Source organism: Anopheles merus, chromosome 2R (genome assembly GCF_017562075.2).
Source record: "Anopheles merus strain MAF chromosome 2R, AmerM5.1, whole genome shotgun sequence".
Taxonomy (NCBI): domain Eukaryota; kingdom Metazoa; phylum Arthropoda; class Insecta; order Diptera; family Culicidae; genus Anopheles; species Anopheles merus.
In genome coordinates, this window is record NC_054082.1 from 4,940,398 (window position 1) to 4,953,018 (window position 12,621).

Below are 12,621 nucleotides of genomic sequence, written 5' to 3' on the forward strand. Positions count from 1 at the left end.
GACCAGTGCTTACACACTATTTACCTCATATATTTCATAGAACTTCCACACATTTTTATACTTGGTTTATCAATTTGGCTCAGCACGTGGAACTGTACGAGCTTTTTTTTTTAAATAGAATTTGGCTATTTTGGCAACTATGCACTGGCCTTTGCGAACTACGGCTGTTTCGCAAAAAAAATAAGAGAAGCATAAGGAGATCATTGATTGCAAAGATATCTTATCTTGTTAAATAATTTTCTTTATTTTATAATAATTAAAAGAAAACTGTCAGGAAGGAACAATAGCGAGCTTCCATTGACGGTTTGAGGTAAAACCTGTTAAAATTTCGTATGTTGTCTAGGTCTAGAGTCTACAACAACTTGGTCATTCGGACAGGCATTTGTACAAGCTTTCCAAGCAAGGTAGGGACGATCCGGATGTGAATCTATCTACTTCTGTGCTTTTCAAGAGCCAGCACGTCTACCGTTAGACCTCCCTGAGACCTCAGCTCAATTTATAGCCCTTAGTTATACGAATTTTATGCGAAACTTACAGCTCTTTTACGTGCTTTATAGATTTTAATAGAGTGCCCCATTGTGTAACTGTTACTTAGTATTCCATGAATTCTAACACTCCTCTCTCAACTCTCCTACCTTCAGATTGCCAAATGGTTGGCATCTTGCAAACAGAAAATAATTACCCCCAGCGAGAGAGTGTGAAAGCACATAAAACAATCTCACGAAGCTTTGTCCGTAATGCTACGTACCCCTGCCGGCACCACCATCCGCCCTCCTCCACTACTCTCGCTGCTATTTCCATTACCCAAAGGGATTCGTGGTAAAGAATGTGGTTTTACTTTTATTTATGGATGTCTGTGTGTGTATATGTGTGCATTGGTGTGTGTGCTCCTCGATGAATCTGTTGTTCGTTTCAGATTTTACATCTCTCCAGAAGGGCGCACTGCGCGCTACTGCATCACCGAAGTAGGCGGGGTGGCTGCTTTATCTTCGGCAGTTGGGGCGCACAGGTTGCAGCAGCAGCAGTTGTTACAGCAGGCGGAAGCTTTTGCTGCTTGTGGAAGACACACAACGGGGAAAGCATGCAATCACTCGCATTTCTTTCCTTTCGTCGTCGTCGCCGCCGTCATCTTCCCAGCTGAGCCGGTGATTAAGTCGAAAGCTCATTCGGGTTTATTTAGGATACCACCACCACAGCGGCTCAGTGACGTTCTTCACCCCCTCCATCCCTCACAATCTTTTGGCTCAAACAATCGCATCTCGAAGGTAATGGGGGAGGAAACCGGGTGGGAGAAGAAAGATTGTGATGTGCATAGTGTTGCTTATACTACACGAATGGAAGATTTTTTTGTTTTGTCATCCCCATATAAACTCAATGTTTGCATTCGCCACCGTGTTTCGTTTGCTTTACCGACGGGGGAATATGATATCCTTTCGACACCTGTGCGCACCACAGCTTGCCCCCCCCCCCCCCCCCCCCCACTATTGCTGGATGGAATCCTGCCCCTGTGTACCCTGTGAAAGGCAACTTTGAATAACATCCGGTTTTAGCTTCTTTGTGTGTGTTTGACTGCTAAAGAGAGCCCGGAAAACAGCAGGGAAACAATGGGCGCTTGGTGGTGTGTAACATTCCCATCGAAGAATTTACCCTAAGAACGAGGTGTCACACACGCAAGACCACACGCGGTGTTCCCATGCACTGCCGTGTCTGTGCTGGAAGAGCGGAAGTATAGAAGGGTGCCATCAGCTCTTTTATTTTCCCCACCCGGTTTTTTTTCCCGAGCGATCAAACATAATCTTTTCAACAACGTTTGCACACGCATCATCGCATGAGAGGCCCACAGGAGTTGGTTGACGTTTGCCTTATTTTTTTCCATTTTCAGGGTCCTGGTTTGTTGGTGCTGTTGCTGTTCATGTTAAGGTGGATCCGGTGGCGACAAATCAGAGTAGCAGAGCATACCGAAGAACGCCGCAGTCAAAGTAACGAGAAGGAAGGGTAAGGTGCATCAGGGTTGGATTTACTGTGTGGAGCAATCGTTGCCGTTGCTCGGTTCGGGCTAGATCCCCACGATAAGCACCATCACTCACGAACGATCGCTCGCGTGCGTGTGTGTGTGTGTGTGAGGGGAGGGGGTTTACAAAACCCTCAAGTCTGTGGTTTTGCCATACCCAACGCTTTCTCGCTTGCGCAATATATGGGAATACCCGTTGCGGTAACCGACTGGAGGACTAAACCATCCAGAATTCCACAACATCGCAGTTAGGGACAACAAAGAACCTGCACATACGGGCACGTTGCAGCAGCAGAAAAAGAAACACACACACACACACACACACATGCTTCTCCTAAACCAGGGGGAAATCCACCCACGGTGGCGCATCGCGGTGGGCGAGGAATTCAATAAACAAAGACTTAAGTAGAAGTCTTGTTTTTTTGTTTGGTTCCCAGCAACTAAGTAGTGAGCATGGGAGGCGGGAAAGGGAGTAGAAATATGCAGCGGTAGATGCCCCACACTACTGCGGAGAAATATTTATATAAGATGTAATACAAAAACGTATTCCCTCCCCCTTCGACACATGCCGGAAGCAGTCGTTTTGTTTTATATCCTTCCTTACATATCCGCCACCGGCAGAGGGGGCGTCCGTTGTTTAATGCATCAACAGAGTGGGGGCGAAGGGGCGCCCCATAACGCCTCTTTCTAGCCTAGCCTGATGGTGGTGGTCATCGATGAGTCCATAAATTGACTTTGTGAAGATTTAATTATGTTTCCACGCGCTTGAGCGGGCAGGGTAGCGCAGCGCACCAGGAGCTTCATATAAAAGTTGCAAAGTTGCAAAACTTTAGCCCATTGGCTTTCGTTCTTTCGGCGTTCCCTTTGGGCTTCGCTTCTTTGCTGCATGCATGAATGCTTCTTCCCTTCCGAGAACCGGCACTGTGCATAAAGTCCGTCTTGAGAACTTTTGTTTTTCGTTGTTCTTGCTGGCCTTAAGATCATCCTCATCATCATCAGCAGCAGCAGCAGCAGCATCTTCATCATCCAGCCGACCAACGCCGGTCTAATACGGCTGTTTGGTACGAACGTGTACGTACGAGTAATCGGTAATGGAATTACCGTCCTAAAAAGTAGAGGTATTAGAAACTTTTACGTGACGATAAAATCGTAACAGCGCATCAATCACCGCCATATACGGTCGACGAGCCGTGTAAGTGAAACTTTGGACCCCATCATTCACCCCCATTTCATATCCTTAGCCCGGGGGTTGCTAAGGCCGCTCCCCCTGGGTGATGGTGGTGGCGGTGGCGGTGACGTTTGTTAACGAGCGGCCGTAAAGCAAAACCCACCTCCTGGCTCCTGTGCTCTTCGGAAGCTGGCGAGAGCTTTTTACACACATTTGAGGGCTGAGATTAGCTTAAAACTGCTGTTCTGCCAGGCAAGAAGAAGGGGTCCGTAGTTGTGTGTCTTAGAGGGAGGACTTAAAGTGGGCAGAGGACGTGGTATTGCTATGGTAATCAGCTCGCCCAAACAACCAGCCGCCAGCTTATCAGCTTTATGGCATTGAAAGTGATGAGGTATGACGAATCGCGTAAACATTAGCGTAAGTGTTGCTGCTCTAGGAGCGCTACTGTACGACGCAGATTATCAGCTGCACATTCCCACATTAAATTAAATGTTCTGCGTGTGATTTGTTGAAGGTACGAAAGATGAAGGCACTCTTAACGGTTTGGTATAAGACGGAACCACCGTCGCTAAATGCTTCCTAAATTAAGGGGATTTTTGCGTGAACAAAATCACATTTATATACTTTGAAACTACCAACTTCTCTTAAACATTCGACAGCATTTCTTCCCTACCGGCGGGCTACTCTACTCTGAATCACCTGTGCACACATCCCAACAACAGTCGCTTTCCTGCGAATCCATCATCTTGCTGCTCACCTGTGGATTTTCTTCGGCCGAAATCATCTTTATAGTTGACGAACTAATCTACCCTTATCTTCCTCACAAGTAAAGCACACTATCACAAATTGTTCACGCCACTTTTAACCACTTTTCGCCGAACTTTTTCACCCCAAAACAGACGCTCTTACCCGGCAGCTTGAGCGTCGTTTTGTGCGCTGTTGTTGTTGTTTATGTCAACTGTGCACAACACGCACGTACACCGTGACCTACCCAACCCCTTTGACAAATCTGTCAAACAAACGCTGGTTTCCGCGCAGGTCACGCACACATCAGGCGGCCATCGTATCCGTTGTTATCGATGTGTATTGTTTGCAAAGATGTTGAAATCGAACGCAGGAGGCCGACGGCAACCTTGGCAACTTCCCCCCTTTTCTTTTTCTCGATCTCATTTACGTCATCGTGTGAGAGGGTTTGGAAAGTATTAATGATTAGCTTCTTCGTTCATCCCTTGATATAGGGTACAGAGTTCATTCTTTTATTCATCATGTAAGAACGCTAACAGCTATAGGTGAGAATTCTATATACATGTTACAATTATTCATACTTTGTAACTGGTAATAATTAAATAAAACTAGCATGTTGCTTAACTGCTAAGTCACGATGCCATCACACTGCTGGCAAACGACTGTGAAAGTCTTGAGGGTTGATTTCCATACGGATGTATTATTCTGCTTACACACACACACATGCGTTTACTAAGGTGTGATACACCTGTGTGGGTTATTAGGGATAGGATTCGTGTCCTCTCTGTGTTAGTTCATTAGATGCTATGCCTTCTTAAAAAGTCTTCCTGGTTGTAGTGGTGGTTAAAATATGAGACCGTTCGAGGGAAAACTGCTTCAGATGCCGTTCATGTACTGGTCCATTTCCTTGTCCAGCGACGACTTTGTGTTGGCCATGTACTGATCCAGCTCGCTGTCCAGCTCTTCGCGGCTCTTGGGCTGCTGCTTTACGTGTGCGGTGCGATTCTTCGATGCTGTAAAGATAAACACATCGTTGAACACCGAGTACTATTTCACGGGAAGCCTTCGAAACAATCAACACTAACCACTGCGTCCACGAGCGCGAGAGTTATCACGCCGCGATCGAGACCGTCCGCGTCTGCCAGGTGCTGCGGCTGCTGCTGCTCCTCTTCCTCCTGCGGCACCGTTAGCTCCCGCTCCGTTGCTTCTGGCAGCAGCGGCTGCCTTTGCTGCCTTACCACCCGCTCCCTTGCGTTTGGGTGCTTCTCTGTAAAGAAAACGATTGCGTACTTTGTTTAGTTTCCGTGTTCTGTTCACCATTCCGGATGCGACACCCATGCGCCCATCATGCTGCTTTACGAAGACGGAATACAATTGCCCGAACGGAAGAGTTCCAGTTCCAACATCCAGTGGAGAAGCGCACGCTCACTTGGTGACCAAACCCCGTGGCAGGATAGTATCGCGATGCAGCAACCGAAAAAAAAACATTTGCGAATAATAAAACTTCATCACGGAAGAAACTCTACAAACACTTTGTGCGGGCATAAGGCCACACGATACACTCCCTGGGCAAATACCTTCAAATCAGAAATATGTTTAAAACCACACAAGAGTTTCGTTAAGGTTATCTCACCAGTCCAGCACACATCCAGCCCCCAATCCGACCGACCGCCTCACCAAACGACACTTTTGCGGAGAAGCCCCTTATGTTCTTATGTTTGCGCTCCTCTCCGATGCACACAACTTGCTAGCCCGTAGAAAGTTCAGCAAAAACATGTCCTTCCTCATCGCGGTCCTGATGATGATTGCGTTCAATTTACGTGCCAACGCCCATTACACAGCAGCACAGAAGCTTACGCGAATGAAAGCTTCAAGTTTGCGCCTTTCGTTTCGCACTCGGCAGTTAGTTGGAGGAAGAATCCGGGTGGTTGCTAGCACTGCCATGATTTCAACAGCATGTCCACTATTGCCAACTACCCGGTTGCTGCTGAAATTCTCAACTTCGTAGAGCGAAAGCAGCCGAAGGTAAGGCTCCAGGATGAGGTATTGTTGGTCAGTTGCTCTTCCTTTACACTGCCGCAAAACAGAGAATGCGCGAACGAAACGGCGAGTTAGAGACCCAAGGCTAACACTGTCTTAGACAGGGGGCCGCCGTGCTGCATGCACGCTGGTAAATACTCGACCGTGACCGGCCTGTTCTGTGCCGCCGATTGCTTGAATCAGCAATAGAACAGGCTCTGCCGAGGAGTGCTACACTCTGTTACCAACGTTGCTGTGCACCGGTCAATCTCGAGCCGTTAACGCTGCAATTACGATAGTCATTATTGCCAGAAGAGGTGGGTGAGAAGATGCTGACACCGTTCTCTGCTACTTCCGCTGAGGAAAAAATGAGAAGATCGTTGATAGTACCAGCAGCTTTCGATCAACTAAATCTTGCTCTGCAAGTTAACCAGTGGCGGGACACGCATCGTTCGTCTATGGTGAGCTCCATTGCAAGCAATCAGTTCCTCGTACCGTCCAATGTCGGCTTGCATCAACGCGCCTGTTGAGTTCACTCTAAGCCGCACGAATCGTTAGGACACAACGAATGGTGGACGAATGGGTCCACCATCAATCAGTGGCTTGGACCTACGAGAAGGTTTTAGTAGTGGAATAAATATTGCCTCCAATCTTCTGCCGCGGTTCGAAGACTTGGCCTTTGTTCTTCAACAATCCAATCCGTCCTTTGACTGACAACTGCCCCGGGACAGGAGAAGCAGACTCTTTCCGTCACGCGCTAAATAGCATTTGGGCATTTGTAGAAGGTGATGATGTCACGTCAGGATGGCCCTTGGAGTCTGGCTCATCGCGTATATTCGCGTAACAAGTATTACCTCTTCTGCGGGCGTCCGGCGCGTGTACCGACGAGCGATGCATTAACGCGTGGACCATTGCGGTTGCGCTTGGTCACTCGACCTCCGTTGGCCCGTCCACCTGCAGTGGCTGCCGGTTCGTTGGTACGATTCATGCCGAGCCGACTGTTCACGCTTCCAGCGCGAGCTCGAGATCCGGCACGCTTGCGGGATCGCGACCGTGCACGACCATTGGCGGCCACCGCCGGTACATTGGCAGCAACTGCTGAGGCGCCACCACGCACGCGGCTACGGCTACGGCTGCGGCCACGCGTAGTGGCCGGCGCAGCATTATTGACAGTGCCCAGCCGATTGGCAAGCAGATTGTTACGGTTGATGCGTCGACGGGCATCATTCGGAGCGATCGGTTTACGGTTAACCACGTTCAGCGCATTACGGCTTCCGGCACGGCTCAGATTGGTACGCGATCCGGCACGGGTGAGGTTGGTACGCGATCCGGTGCGGCGCAAATTCGTCTGCGAGTTCGAACGGGTTAACGAGGGCTGGCGACCTCGCGAGTTGCTGCGGGTGCGTGATGCGCTGCGTCCACGCGACATACTGCGTCCTCTTGAAACGGATCGAACGGCGCCCAGCCGGGACGAGATTGTTGGCGCACGTCCACGAACTCGTTGCAACAGTTCTAAGCGGTCAGCGTTCATTCTGGGGAGGAAAGATAAGAAAATGGAATTGTATGATTAATAATACGTTCAATAACAGTGATGATGATGAATAATAATGATGTATAGACAACGCATCTAATAAGCATGTACAGAATACGATGTCTCTGAAACACAGACGGATCCGTTTCAGTCTTTTCGACGATTCCTTCTGATGTACCTTGAGTTATGACATCAAAATTGGGGTACGAAAACAAAGATGATGTTAACCTATACTCAAGGGTAATACTAACTTAAAGGATTTGAACATGCCATATAACTGTGTACACTGTACCATAGATTAAATAATAATAAAAGACATCTTCTGTGGTACGGCAAATGATGTTTCTTTCAACATTGTGAATTTGTACTATACTGTAATTCAGAAGCAAACAACGGTAAATCGCTTCTGATTAGTAGTACTGCATACGATCTTCCTTGAATTATGACATACCTTTTGATGGGAATATTACAAAAGCTATGTTAACCTATATTCAAGGGTAATTTTTAAAGAAATGATTCAAACTTTTCTGCCATTCCTGTGAATCTGTACTGTACTGTAATTCAGAAGCAAACAATAGTAAATCGCTTCCGATTAGTAGTACTGCATTCGATTTTCCTTGAATTATGACATACCTTTTGAAGGGATTTTCCAAAAGCTATGTTAACCTATATCCAAGGATATTTTTTAAAGAAAAGATTCAAACATTTCAGCCTTTCCTGTGAATCTGTACTGTACTGTAATTCAGAAGCAAACAACGGTAAATCGCTTCTGATTAGTAGTACTGCATACGATTTCCCTTGAATTATGACATACCTTTTGATGGGATTGTTCAAAAGCTATGTTAACCTATGCCCAAGGATATTTTTTTGAAGAAATGATTCAACTGTTCTGCCTTTCCTGTGAATCTGTACTGTACTGTAATTCAGAAGCAAATCGTAAATCGCTTCTGATTAGTAGTACTGCATACGATTTCCCTTGAATTATGACATATCTTTTGATGGGAATATTACAAAAGCTATGTTAACCTATGTCCAAGGGTATTTTTTAAAGAAAAGATTCAAACTTTCCTGCCTTCCCTGTGATTCTGTGCTGTACTGTAATTCAGAAGCAAATCGTAAATCGCTTCTGATTAGTAATACTGCATACGATTTCCCTTGAATTATGACATACCTTTTGATGGGAATAATACAAAAGTTATGTTAACCTATATTCAAGGAGCAATGGCGCAAGGAATGAATTATTCTATCAGAGAACTTACGTTGCAATGTCGGTAAAGCTGTTTGATCGCGGCAAACGACGCACGCCTCCGGTCAGTTTATCAATGGTACGTTTCACATGTTGAGCAAATGAGCTGTGGCGTTGCAGCCGCTGGCGAGCGGGACGAATAACAGGGACAGGCTAGAGTGAAAGACACAAGCAATACATAAAACATTAACCTTCCCGGCGATGTGCGTGAACCAGGCCCTTACCTTCACTCCCAGGGCTTGCAAAGCATGCAACTGATCCCATTGATCGACCAACCGGCGGTTGCTTTCCGTCGCTCTGGTAACCGAGTTGGCTCGCGCACGGGGTGCTTCTACGATGGCCGGTGCCGCCCCAAAACCCACCGTCGGTTTGGTCATGGTGGTAAAGCGATCGTTCAGCGATACGCCCGTCGTGTTGACAAAGTGTATTTTACTTAGTCCGGCATTCATTGTTGCTGCTGTCGCTCTTCCTGTTGCTCAGCACAAGGGCACACTCACTCACACAACCACACACGCGCACAAACAGACGTCACAGGGCGGTATCAACGCAACGACTCTGTATTTGGGGTTAGCGTTTACAATATGGCGAGATTCTCTGAAAAAGTAAACACAATTTAATCTTCTAAATCATACAACGTCTCTTGCATGTAAGCGGATCCCATCGGGTGAGATGAGTGTGTCCTCTTGGTCTGGGGCTAGGTGTTCTATTTTTGGAAATGTACAGCCGCCATGAATGACGAAATTCAGTTCGGTGCGTTCCCAAGAACGCTAGCAAAAGCCCACAAAACGGCGGACAACGCAACTGCGTCAAAAACTCACCTTTTCCCAGTTGCGGAATCCTTCAATGCACGAAATAACGCGAAATGTTGACGAAAGATGCAGAGAAATGCTTCCTTTTCCACTCGGCAAATGCGCACACGCTTTTTCACGGCACCTTTTCCTCCACCTTTCAGAATGAGATTGTGACGCCGTGCTGCTTGGCTTGCTTGCTTGGCTATTGTGACGAAAGTAAAGCCCCACGGAGAAGGGTTATATACAAATTTATTTTCTCGTATCGTAGGGGTGTCTTTTAAACAAGTATTACCTGCTCGTTCGTGCAACTACCTCGATTTTAATGGTAAATGTAATAACTTTTTATTTTACCCACGAAGAATTCTGTGCCTGCACGCACGCGTTGACAGCAGCGAAGGAATCAGACGTCCGGTTCAGGCTGCAGACGTTTGAGCAAACGTCACCACTTATTTGCTTCAATTTATAATCTTGCCGCGGTTTTAGGCAGTAAATGTTTTAAATATATTTTTCTTGTTTTTATCGACGTCTTTTGGGTGATTTAGTATCCTAAAAATTAAAATTTTCAGAACATTTTTCGCTGCTGCGAAAGAGACAGACGTTTCACTGACAGCAGCAGGGCAGCGCTGCCAACCTAGCCGCGAGACATGCCGTGCGATGACTGAACAGAATTCGTACTGTCAAACCGCTTCATTGAAAAGCAATCACCTTCGAAGCACTCGTCCAATTGTTGCGTGAATTTCACCCGAAATAACTGATCCACAAACTGCTGTCCCTCCGTAATCGGTGAGTAAAACCATTACCGTAAAGCCGAACGTGAAGCAATGGCTAAAGGTCGTGTGTTTTGGGCTCCAAAATGGACAAAACGCAAGCTTGTTGACATCTGCTTCGGCGTAGCGTTCCGATGACTTGTACGATTTTGAACGTCATTGTCCTCGAACCGAGACCCACACACACACGGCCTTTCCGCATTCCTTCCTCGTCTTTGTCCCAGCGCTAAAGCTTGTCTGGATATTGGTCGATTGTCTACATTGTGAAATAAACTGTTTCAGCCGCAGGACGTATTTAACGCTGAATCACTTCACTGGCAGAACGTGACCTGTTTGCATCCAGTGCATCCAGAGGGCAACCAAGCATCAGCAACAACCGCAACAACAACACCAGCACGGCAAACAGTGTAAAGGCACAGTACAAGAGCACAGTTGCGACGCGAGATGGCTGGCGCTATGATGATCGACCGTGCCCAATCGCACTCCCTGAACCGGCAGGACATGACTAACTTTGCCCGCGACCTGGAGGTGGACGAAAACGACGAGGAACAGATCCGACAAAAGGAACAGAAAATTCTCGAACTCGGCGAAACGTACAAGAAGGAGGGCAAGGCCAAGGAGCTGGCCGATCTGATCAAAGTGACCCGCCCGTTCCTGAGCTTCCTGAGCAAAGCGAAAGCGGCCAAGCTGGTCCGTTCGCTGGTGGACCTGTTCCTGGATCTGGAGGCCGAAACGGGCATCGAGGTGCAGCTGTGCAAGGAATGCATCGAGTGGGCGAAGCAGGAAAAGCGCACCTTCCTGCGACAGTCGCTCGAGGCGCGGCTCATTGCGCTCTACTTCGACACGGGCATGTACACGGAAGCGCTGAACCTTGGCAGCCAGCTGCTGAAGGAGCTGAAGAAGCTGGACGACAAAAATCTGCTCGTCGAGGTACAGCTGCTGGAGAGCAAAACGTATCACGCCCTGAGCAACTTGCCGAAAGTATGGATCGAAGGGAGGAATCAAGAATGAGCACTGACCTCATCTAACAATGTATCCCGTCTTTATTGTTTTCTTGTCTAGGCCCGTGCTGCTCTCACGTCCGCGCGTACCACGGCCAATGCAATCTACTGCGCACCGAAGGTTCAGGCCACGCTCGATCTGCAGTCGGGCATTCTGCATGCGGCCGACGAGCGCGACTTCAAAACCGCCTTCTCGTACTTCTACGAAGCGTTCGAAGGGTTCGATTCGGTGCAGAGCAGCAAAGCGCTGACGGCGCTCAAGTACATGCTGCTGTGCAAGATTATGCTCGGCCAGTCGGATGACGTGAACCAGATCGTCAGTGGCAAGCTGGTATGTATGGCGTAGTCGGCCTCTCAATTCCCTCCCATCCGGTAACTAATGCCTGGACCCACCATGCACACCATTTGCAGGCGATTACGTACTCCGGGCGCGATATCGACGCCATGAAGGCGGTCGCGGAAGCATCGCACAAACGCTCCCTGGCCGACTTTCAGGACGCGCTGAAGCAGTACAAGAAAGAGCTGGAGGATGATGTGATTGTGAAGGCGCACCTGGGCACACTGTACGACACGATGCTCGAGCAGAACCTGTGCCGCATCATCGAACCGTACTCGCAGTGCGAGGTGAGCTTCATCGCGGAACAGATTGCCCTGCCCATCGCCCAGGTCGAGAAGAAGCTGTCACAGATGATCCTGGACAAGAAGTTTAGCGGCATCCTGGACCAGGGCATCGGTGTGCTGATCGTGTTCGAGGAAACGCCGGTCGACAAAACGTACGAGACTGCACTGGAAACGATACAGCACATGGGCAAGGTGGTCGACACGCTCTACCAGAAGGCAAAGAAGCTGACGTAAAACGAGTGGAGGAAGAAGATGAAGAAGGAGGAGGAGGAGGAGGTGTGTGTGAGTGAGTGTACGCGGTTGTCCCTCACGAGACCCGCAAAACGGTTAGCGCATAATGCAAGTTAATTAATTTGTCTACCATCTTAAAGCTCCCTCTGCTCTTTATGTAGTATTGTCTTTTTTTTTTTGTTCAATTCAAAGAAACCAAAATCTTTTGTTTTTTTTTTGCTGAACGATCCAAACAACAAACATTCTGGTTCAGACTATCCGTTCCACACGAAGCCAATCCGACTGATGATGAGCGTGTAATGTTTATCTCAATTTCTCTAACCTTAGAATTGGCCCAAGAGTTGAAATTTGGAAATAGAGATTGGTTGGCAAACACTAAAATTCTTTTTTTCCTTTCAATTGAATCTTCCATTACAAGAGAACAAAGTCCTGTGTACGAGAAGAGCGAGAAAGAGGGAACCAATCTGTAACACGGCAAATTTAACTGATTA

General features: G+C 47.7%; 3 protein-coding genes across 4 annotated transcripts in view; 1 reads left to right on the top strand and 2 right to left on the bottom strand.

Annotated features, from left to right (window-relative positions):
* LOC121591182 (nicotinamidase) overlaps positions 1–4,197 on the bottom strand; it is a 59,918-nt gene extending 55,721 nt beyond the window's left edge. For both annotated transcript variants that reach the window (XM_041911660.1, XM_041911659.1), the window contains exon 1: positions 3,937–4,197. In XM_041911660.1, coding sequence (XP_041767594.1) covers positions 3,937–3,963 — 27 coding nt within the window. In that variant the 5' untranslated portion in view covers positions 3,964–4,197. The remainder of the gene's footprint in view (positions 1–3,936) is intronic.
* On the top strand, positions 989–12,511 carry LOC121591181 (26S proteasome non-ATPase regulatory subunit 11). Its single transcript, XM_041911654.1, has 6 exons — positions 989–1,265; positions 1,883–1,995; positions 10,077–10,293; positions 10,560–11,258; positions 11,340–11,609; positions 11,690–12,511. The coding sequence occupies exons 4-6, from the start codon at positions 10,722–10,724 to the stop codon at positions 12,131–12,133; spliced, it is 1,251 nt and encodes a 416-aa protein (XP_041767588.1). The 5' UTR covers positions 989–1,265; positions 1,883–1,995; positions 10,077–10,293; positions 10,560–10,721; the 3' UTR covers positions 12,134–12,511.
* LOC121591180 (uncharacterized transmembrane protein DDB_G0289901-like) lies at positions 4,397–9,957 on the bottom strand. Its single transcript, XM_041911653.1, has 7 exons — positions 9,803–9,957; positions 9,538–9,712; positions 8,944–9,313; positions 8,733–8,872; positions 6,797–7,474; positions 5,009–5,190; positions 4,397–4,936 (listed from the first exon to the last, which is right to left on the bottom strand). Exons 3-7 carry the CDS (start codon positions 9,166–9,168, stop codon positions 4,800–4,802), a joined length of 1,362 nt encoding a protein of 453 aa, XP_041767587.1. The 5' UTR covers positions 9,169–9,313; positions 9,538–9,712; positions 9,803–9,957; the 3' UTR covers positions 4,397–4,799.
* Positions 12,512–12,621: the final 110 nt, after the last annotated feature.